General features: G+C 40.3%; 1 protein-coding gene across 1 annotated transcript; it reads right to left on the bottom strand.

The window, feature by feature from the left end:
- Nucleotides 1-7,717: 7,717 nt before the first annotated feature.
- On the bottom strand, nt 7,718-9,436 carry LOC139191681 (uncharacterized). Its single transcript, XM_070812673.1, has 3 exons — nt 9,278-9,436; nt 8,369-8,635; nt 7,718-8,275 (listed from the first exon to the last, which is right to left on the bottom strand). The coding sequence occupies exons 1-3, from the start codon at nt 9,434-9,436 to the stop codon at nt 7,718-7,720; spliced, it is 984 nt and encodes a 327-aa protein (XP_070668774.1).
- Nucleotides 9,437-9,675: the final 239 nt, after the last annotated feature.

Raw genomic sequence — 9,675 nt, 5'->3', positions numbered from 1 at the left:
TTTTGATTTTGTTGCAATTATGAGTAACTAAACCCCCCATTAGCTAGGGGGAAATTTAAAGCCATGAACATACTTGCAATATGAATTGATTACCTTCAGTTGTGATTTCATAAGTTATGAATTCAATTTGTTTAGCTGCTTGATTGTTAACTTATTCGTGTATGTTTATTAACAGTGCACACTTAGTTGCATGCATGAATATGATGCTAGAATATAAGGGAGTTTCACCTAATAGTTACAAACTTATATTCACAAGTAGTGGAGGTCGCTTAAAAACGATCGCGTTAAATGAATTCTTGGCAGGAGTTTCATGCTCATCATAGTAACGAATGCCTCGTCAATACTTATAGTTTTCATAATGCTTAATGATATTTGATTGTTTCTTTATTGTGCTGTTCACGTAAAGGACTTTTGAAGAATGCTTAAATTGTTGTATGCGCTTTCCCATCCAATTCAATAACTTAAAGAGAACTTGAAGGTTAATTTAAGCGGACTTAATTAATCTGGGGTGTTGAGTTTCATGATTCATCGAAAGAACAACTGAAAATTGGTTTATGTGCAAGTGTGTCATGTGTGGAGAAGAACACTCTAGCTAGCCCATCATCCATAGTTTACCCAAATTCGTCCAAAATCTGTTTTAGCTTACAATCTGTTTGTTTTGTTTTGAAATTCGTCAAAATCCAATCCCCCTTTACTTTAAAGTGTTTTATTAGTCAAAATCTGTTTTGATTTGTAGTGTCTTAAGTCAAGTTAGAACCTAATTTCGTCCAAACCCATCCCTAAAGTCAGTTTAGAGTCTAATTCATTGTTTTAAGCTGTTTTGAGTCTTTTAAACTAGTTTTGAGTCTTTTTAGTTTGTATTGCATCTTTTAAGTCTAGTTTGGTGTTTTAAACTTAATTCTACATTTTAAAGTCAGTTTCAGGTGTTTTAGCAATCCCTCATAATCCCCGGCCTAGAACGATCCATACTTACATTCTTTACTACAATTGACAACAAGGGGGTTTAATTTGTGTGTTAAGTTAATTTTCGTATCACTTAGCCGTAACCTCTTTGTTCAACATTTGAATCAACCCCTTCAAATCCAATTCCACCACCAAATGCAACTAAGACTCTATACAATCACTCCCGAGAACCGCCTTCATCCATTCTCTAACCGCAGCTGCCTCCGCCATAAAAACCACCCCATACTGTTCTCCCCACCCCTCCCGCAAGCTTCAGAATCCCAGCAAAATCCCGAAGCACCCATCCAATCCCCCCACTTCGTACCACTCTTCCAAGTAGCATCACAGTTCAACTTTAACTCGCCAAAGATGGGTTTCCTTCATTGATGGCTGTCTCTCTGTTGGTGCCAAATAAGATTCACTTTTTTATTTGGAAGGCTAGTTGTAAGGCATTAGCGGTGCGTCATGAGTGGTGAACAAGTTTGAACTTTGTGGTAAGCCTGATGAAACTAAGGCTTACCTCTTTTTTGGGTGTGAGTATAGTCGAGCTTTCTGGTTTGGGACGGTAGTGCAAAACAATATGATGGACATAAGGGTCTTGGATTTGTTAGAAGGATGGCAAAGAGTAGTGAAGGGAATAGAAAAGGAGAAGGATGCATATTTGATTTTGCAGCAAGTGGCGTTTGGGTTCTGGAGAATATGGAAAGTGTAGGAATGAGGCTGTCTTTACTGGGACTCGTATTCTTCCACATGTTGCTGTGGATTTATGGCAGAAGTAGGTGATGGAGTTCCGTGAGGCTACAGTAGAGATGGATGTGAAGCTGGTTATTTAAAAAGTAGGAACTTCGAACTAGTTATTGTTCGGGCATGAAATCTGGCTGGTGTGCGTTCTTGGCTCGAGCATATAGCTCCCTGAGGAGTTGGCACTTTGGTTGATTGTCGAGCTCCTGCTTGTCGTAGTGCTGCAAGAGGAGAACAAAGTTAGTTCTGAAAGATGCCTTTGTGAGGCCTTAGGTGTAGACCTTGAGGTTCACAATCAAAACCAACTAAGTGCTTAGGCGTGCCACTACCGTCTTTGTATGGCAAATGTAGAACAAGTGTGTTTTAAGCTGATTACTTGTGCCTCAAGTAATTTCTGACTTCTTGTTTATCAAAGAATTGTTGTAGATGGGTTAAGTCTACATTAAGTTCTTTTCTATGCCTTGAGGTCCAGAACTTTTAGTTATCTTGTATGTTTAAGGGGTGAAAGTCTAGATCTGATCAAGACATCAATTTCAACTCATTTCAATCTTCTTGTGACAATAAAACCATCAAGTGAACCAAAACTGAGAAATGATGGGGCTTTGAGTCATCAAAAGACTGGAACTTGAATATAAACTGGGGAATGAATTATAACACCAGATCTATTAATTGAAAGACAAAACAAAGGGGGTCGGACAAGATTTCACCTTGTTGGGCAAGGTTAAATGTCTTGCAGTTTCTTCTCTTTACAGTTACAATATGATTGAATACTAAATGGGGATGACTGCAAAAAAAGTTTATACAAGAGAAATCGATACCACAACATTTAGGAAAAGGTAACAAAGCTTTTATATAGACAAAATATGTCTTTCTAAGGAAATCTAACATAGACAAAATATGTCTTTCTAAGGAAATCTAAGGCTAAAAAGGGTGTAGAGTCTGGAAAAAACACAACTTTTTGGGTGTTTGCTTGGCTGAGAGACAAGTTGTATGTTTGTTTGTTTGATTGGTTAAGTGTCCTTGTCTCGGGGCCCTCTTCCTCCTTTTATAGATGAATTAACTTGACTTGTGCTGTTTCTGTTCTTGCTCGAAAGCAATTAGAAGGTAGGGAACCATTAGTATTTTACATGATATGCCATTCATAAAGTGCTTTTGGGCCTATAGTTTATGGATTTCCATCAGTTGTCACTTCCTTTGTAAGCACCTACTTTTTGCATTTAATGAGGAGTCATCATGTTGTCTCGAAGTGGACATCTGGACTTGGTGCTGGGTTTCGGGCAGAAACCCCACTTATTGAACTCTTTTGGGCTTTCTCTCCTTTAAACTCAAAGTTAAATATTAACCCAAACAGTGCCCCCTTCAATCGTTGTTAAGCCTGTAAACCGATGCGCTAATAATGATTGAATAGCCGTATTTTATTTAACCACCGTCGCACACCTTCTCCTCAGAACTTGCACCGTTCCAAAAGCAACTGTTTAGCTAACCAAGACTTTTGCCTTTACCCACGATCTATGTCCTTAATCAACAATTTACTTATATAATCCCTTCTTAATCTTAAGGGTAAATACCTTAAACAATTTCAGTTCCTTAAATTTTTCAAAACTTCCTAAGATCCCCAGAACTCCTAGAAACCCCTCTTGTTTTTCGACTTCCTTATTTTGTTCTTGAATCTTCATATTTCCTTCCAAGTTTAACCAATGGCCTCAAAAACTTCTCAAACTTGATCTTCTTATGAATCTGGTGAAGGTATAGACACCTTGTGCCATTTGCTTAATTCCCTTCATCGTCCTCGGGTAGGTCTGCACTTTGAGCTTTTCTTTGAGGAGAGAGGGTGCACTTACTAGGTCCTGCATAGACTTCTCAGGTTCCAATTGTAGTAGAGACCAACATGCGCAAGGCCAATTGGTTCACCTTAAATCCATTCTTGGTTGAGTCGGGCATTTCTTCATCTAAATGGTCAAATTACCCCCATGGATTTCCTTTGATGAATGATAAAGCTTGGGTTAAGTGGATAGATGAGATTGAGCCTTCTTTCAAAAGGAAATGGATGAACAACAACATTTATGAACTAATAATACTCTAAAAGACCACTGTGGTCGCTAAGCCTGAATTACTAACCATCGTTCTTTTTTTTTTGGAACTCGGGCACTAATACTTTTGACTTTAGGATGGGCCCTATGTCTCCAACTATCCTGGATATGGCACAAGTCTTCAGGCTAAGACCATCCGGCAGAATAGTGGACGTGACTCATGACTGGGCTTCCCTCTCTCGTTCAACTGTTGAGAGTTCGAGAACAAGTTCGGGCACTTAGGCTTCCCTTCTTCATTTAGAATATAACTCCGCAACTTTCAAGAGTTATGAGACATCTTTCAAGGGTTTTACCCCTTTTGTGAAGGACAATTTCGGTGCAGGTTCTTTTAATGCTAACTTAGATCAAAAGCACATGTACTTCCTCCTGTATTGGCTCAACAAGCATGTCTTCCCTAACAAATCCAATGGGGTAAAGGTTGAATGGATCCCTTTAGTAGAAGCTCTTCATAATTTTGACGATGTTGCTACAGGCTCGTTCCTCATCTCCCATATTTACCATCTCATTTTTAGATGACTTGGGGTGAACCATTTGTAACCAATTTGAATGGAGCAATCTGGATGATCCAATTATGGTTACAATGGTACCTTCTAGAGTTTCAGGCATCTAACTTGGAATTCCTAGAAGGTGTGGCTCCTGCCTGAATTCTAGCTACAGCTCCTCCCATAGATCATTCCACGTTCGCCTGTTTTTATTTTTTTAGAGTTTGCAAGACTCGGGCCAACTTGGAGTGGGGAGCGTTTGTTTTTAGAAGGTATCATCGGTTCTCTGATCAAGCTTTCCAAGATGCTTTTGGAGAAGATGCTGACCTTACTTGTAGAGAGAAATTTATCAGCTGCATTTAGCCACAGAACTTAGCATGAGGAGTTTGCCGAGATCGTTATGAACGCGGGCTGGAGGTTTATCATCCCAACTTTTGCAGTAGGTAGCTAAGCTTTAGACAAGCCATTCCAATCCTATTCTTTGATTCTATTCATTGCAGTACTTCTTACCGCATTCTTTCTCCTTAAGAAGTTATTTTCCGAGTTGCCCAACATAGCCTTGATGTTATAAGCAAAGTTGCTCGAAAGCTTTTGGCCTTTAACTTTGAATTCACCTCAACTTTCTCTATTTGGTGGGAGCTAAATGGATCAAGAAGTACAGAGGAGATCTGCGGGAAGCTCACAACTGTCTTTTCAACCAACTCTCCCTTAGGTCCTATCCCAGCTCGGGTGAGCTTGAGTATTGGAAAGAAATGGTTAATTAAAAGAACTAGTCTCTTCTGATAGGTACTTTCATTCTTTTAATTTATATTTTATGAAAATCTCGTGAATCCATCTTTCCTTAGCTCCTTATTCATCTCTCTTAACATTTGCAGCCCAATGAGACACTGAAACGGCGTACATTGGGTTAGAGGAAGAATTTGCTGATGCGCGAATTCTTCACGAAGCTACAACTAAAGCTAGGAGGCGAGAGGCCGAAGAAGATGGGGATATCTCTGAGTTATTTGGAGATTCAGAAGTCAAGGGTGAGCTCGAAGCAAGCACTCAAGCGTCTAAGCGGGCAAGGACAGTTGTGGTGGAAACTTCTGACTTTGAGCCCGAAGAACAACCTGAACCCAAGCGGACAACTTTAACTAGGAAGAGTAAAAGAGCTAAAACTTCCAAGTCTTCAAAAGCTACATCTGCTTCAAATACTTCTTCCGTTGCTGCTCTTGTAGTGGGCAGGCAGAAACATAAAGCCTCCTGTAAGGGCACCTTAACTTAATCTTTTGCTCATATTTCATACTTGAGAGTTAAACAACTTTTATTTTTCTTGCACTTAGGACTTCTAACATCCAAGAAGCCAACTTTTGTTTCAAGGGATGAGCCATCAGGCGTGGATATGCAGTGGAAAGCCAAAGAACATCAAGATGCTACCATTGAAGCTTTAGAGGTATAGCCTGCCATGTTTTTCAAATTCTTCTCTTCCCTCCTCTTTCAAAATAACTTACTGTCTAACTTTCTTTAATAGGAGATTCGGGCAGAAAAACTCTCTCTGCCCGAAGCTTCATCTTCTACAACCCAATCCAAGCAAACCTCTTATTCTTGAGTAAAAACCATTCCCTTGGAGGTAACTCCCATTTCTTTGTTTGATTGCTCAACTGGGAAGATGATGCACTATGTAAAGGTTGATAGTTCCTCAGTAAGTCCCTACTTGTAACACTTTTATACTAAGAATACCTTCTCTCATCTTCCTTTATTTTTTTTTTCTTTTCAGCCTTCTCCAGCACAAGAATTCCATCAAACAACAGCTTCCACCTTTGGGGATCCCATAGTTCCTGAAATTCCCGTGGTTTCAGAGGTGACTAATCTGCCGGCTTTTCGGGCAATTTCTACTGATGTATTCGAAGCCTCTGAAGTGCCTACTTCGTAAGTTGATTTATGCCTTTTATCCTCTTTTTGCCACTTGTAGGTCTCTGTTGAAGGTTCGAGCACCATTTCTTCCCCCTTAGTAAGCCATGACAGTCATTCTCAGGATTTAGAGGAAGTGATTCCCCTTTCACCTTCTTTCAAGGTTCCAGGCTCAACTCAGGTATATTTACGTTGCCCCTTACTGACTTTGTAAATTTCTCTTTCTAACACGCTTGTTTTGTTTGCAAAAGGATTATGAAGAAAGCTCGGGCAAATCCCCACCGCGCGTGATGCGCAAAAAAGATCTTCCTCATCATTCTCCTGCATCTGGTACCACAATGATCTCTATTCCTGAGCTTGTGAGTGAACAAACCAAGACTTTTGCAACATCTACTTCCATTCCTGCTTCTACTCCGACAATCCTTCCCGCTCTCCTAACTGAGGTTGCCCCTATTGTTACAGTTGAAGGTGCAAGAGATGTACATTATGTCTTACCACTATTATCCTTGTCCGACCTGGTAAAGAAGTTTGGGCACATCAAGACTAAGCCGCGTTCACCTTCATCCTCTGCTGAATCTCTTTTATTTCAAAATGCTCGTCGAGTCTTCAAGGATTGGATGAAAAAGGGATTTACCATTTCTTTCAGCTTTAAGACCCTTTATGATGTAGAAAAGGCCTTTGTTGAACTTCACCAAGCTCAATTGTTGTCCCAAACTCATTACAAGTCTTTCCTGAGTTTTTTTGAGAATTTGTGGGCATTAAGGGATCATTATCAGAAGGCGGAGTGGGCGGCCAATAAAGTGAAGTGCTATTAGGAAAAACACGTGAAGGGTACAACCACACTTTAGCAATTGGTGGAAGAAGGGTCAATGATGGAAGAAAGGATTGCAGTGGTCGATTCCGAAATCTAGTGTTTGGAAGAGCAGTTGTCTTCTCTTAAAGTCGAGAAAAATAGCCCTTACTAACCATCTCTCCCAAAAAGTAGAAGAAATAGAGAAGGTTTCTCAAGAAGTTGAGGATTCCAAAATCCAACTTGTGAATAGCAATATGTATTTAGGAGAACCAAGCCGAATCTTCACCGTTATGCAAACTTATTTTTCTAGAATAGTTGCTTTGGTTGAAGATGTAAAGTTGTTGGACTAAGACTTCTGTATCTTTTTCATGAAATGAATTCTTTTGCTTTCTTAGATTTTCAGCAATGTGAACTCATATCCGCCCTTATTAGCTTGTGTAAAACCTTTTTGATAACGATCCCTTCATGACTTTTATGTTGCCCATAAAACACTTTTGTTGGCTTCTGGTGCTCTTTCCTTGATTATCTCTTTATTATGGATGGTTCCTTTTGCTGGTAACTTTATTATAACTGTTTTGGATTTTTCGAGCATTTTTAGAGTTTCCTTTTTAGATCTTTCATTTTACTTTTTCTTCCCACGTGGCTTTCCCTTTTCATCCCTTGGCCCATGCTAGGTCGATCATGTTTATTGGGGCTTCTAGGAAGGCATCCGTGTCAATCAACATGTTGGCCTGAGGTTTATCTAGTAGCAGTTTTCCTTTAATGATGAGATCTTGTATTCAGTCTTTAAACTGGACACAATTGGTGATGGAGTGATTGAAGGTGTAGTGCAGCTTGCAATACTTTTTCCCTCTTAACTCTTCGGGCTTAGGCAGTTTTTTGGTGTTGTTGGGCACAATCACTCTTACTTGCACCAATTCCTCATAGATTTCTGCAACCTTGGTTAAGTCAAAGGAATATCTCGGGTACTTTTGGGGTTTCATGGGGACAAACCCGTCGTCGTTCATCACCACTTTTTGATCTTTGACTGGTTGAACCAATCCCTTCACCATTAAAGGCTTAAAATGAGTGGTCATCTCTACTGCACACATGTCTATTGCCTCCCTTCTATGACCTTTGCTTTCTCCTGGCTCTCCCTCAAATTCCACTTGGTGGATGGCAGCTTTACTTTTGTAGAAAGGCGATGTTTTAGATGAATGCTTTAATTGATGCTCTTCAAGCAACATTTCCTCATACTTAGTGGCTGCAATCACCAACTCTTGAAGCTCATTAAACTGCACATCATAAAACTTCTTCCTCAAGGGTAGTCTTAAGGCCTTCTGAGCAATAGCTATAAGCTGGACATGGTTGATAGGAAACTGGCATCTTATCCTTGTCCTTCTAAACCTCATAGTGAAGTCTTTAGTGGATTCATGCTCATATTATTTTACATCAACTAGATCATTGATGGTCATCTCTGGCTCCATCCTGTAAAACTGTTTGTGGAACGCCATCTCAATCTGCCCCCAGTCAGTAATGGAATTTGGGGGCAACAAAACGTACCACGGAGATGCTAAGCCTACCAAGGAGTTCCTGAACAACCTCAACTTATAGTTGGGATTGTCTTCAAATGCTACATAGTGGTTGGAGAACTTGAAGATGTGATCCCTGGAAGACACATTGTTATCTTTTCCGCTGAATGTTGGGAATGCTGGCATCTTGAAGTTGAGAGGAAAGGGATTATACTCATCAAGAAACTCCAGGTAGGGCTTCTGATAAGCGAATCTAAACAGCGGGCGAGCTTATGGCTAGGCATTCCTCACCACTATCCTTCTTAACTTAACCAACTCATCTCTGAGTTATTGGTTGGCTGTATTATTAGGTGGGGTATGAGGAGGCAGTTCCCACTTCAGGCTACAATCGTTGCCTAAGTTAATCTTCTTTCTTGGCTCGGGCTTTCTCCACCTAAACTCTCCTCCTTTAGTGGCCATTGGTGGTGGCCTATAAGGTGAAGGTTTGTCTGCTTTGGTAAGCTCTGCTTTCCCTCTAGATTCTTCGATCAACTGGGGCATCCACTTTGGTATTTCTTGCCCGCTCTGCCCCCTACTATTTAGTGAAAATAGAGGGTCGGGCAACTCTGCTTCCAGCATTTCTTCCAATACTGGCCGACTAGCTCTGGATTATTCTTTGTCCTTTCCTTTATTCTTTTTTTTCTCATGTAAAGGAAACAGAGGAATAACTGATTCATCCACAAGGCTATTTTCCCTTACGGTTTCTCTAGCATGATTATTTTCTGGGGTAGGGTATTCCAAATCGAGCCTCCTTTGCAGATGTCCTGTTAAGGAACATAGTTTGCTTACTTCCTCTCTTGTTTGTAGAGAGTTTCTCTCCACGCTCCTTATTACAGCCATCATAGTAGCCTGCAAATCTTCATTTGCAAACTTTTCTCCTGATTTCTCAGAAGGGGTCGGGCTTTCTGTCAAGGCGGATCCTTGCAAGTCTTCGGGGAAATTTGCCATGCTAGATCTTGGTGTGTACCAGGGTGGTTTTTGCTTTGATTCCCAACTGAAGGTTTGTTCCTTCCTTTATCTACTTGGCATACAAGATTTGTGATCCCACCGGGCGTGCCACAACTATGTTCAGGCAGAAAATCTGGCTGGTGTGCCAAAACTATCTTCTCTTGTCTTTGTTTTTTCTCTATTGGCATTTTCTCTTAACTACTGTTGTTTCTGTCTCTCTCTTCTTTCTCTCTCTCTTT

Source organism: Malus domestica, chromosome 15, assembly GCF_042453785.1.
Source record: "Malus domestica chromosome 15, GDT2T_hap1".
In the NCBI taxonomy this organism is placed as follows: domain Eukaryota; kingdom Viridiplantae; phylum Streptophyta; class Magnoliopsida; order Rosales; family Rosaceae; genus Malus; species Malus domestica.
Note: the sequence above shows the minus strand (reverse complement) of the source record. Positions and strands in the feature narration are given on the sequence as shown.

Coding starts and splice junctions, on each gene's coding strand:
- LOC139191681 (XM_070812673.1), bottom strand. CDS start 9,436: ATGGCAAATTTCCCCGAAGACTTGCAAGGATCCGCCTTGACAGAAAGC. Junction 8,636..9,277: donor CTCTACAAACAAGAGAGGAA/GTAAGCAAACTA, acceptor CTCAACTTCAAG/ATGCCAGCATTCCCAACATT. Junction 8,276..8,368: donor CCATCAATGATCTAGTTGAT/GTAAAATAATAT, acceptor AACCATGTCCAG/CTTATAGCTATTGCTCAGAA.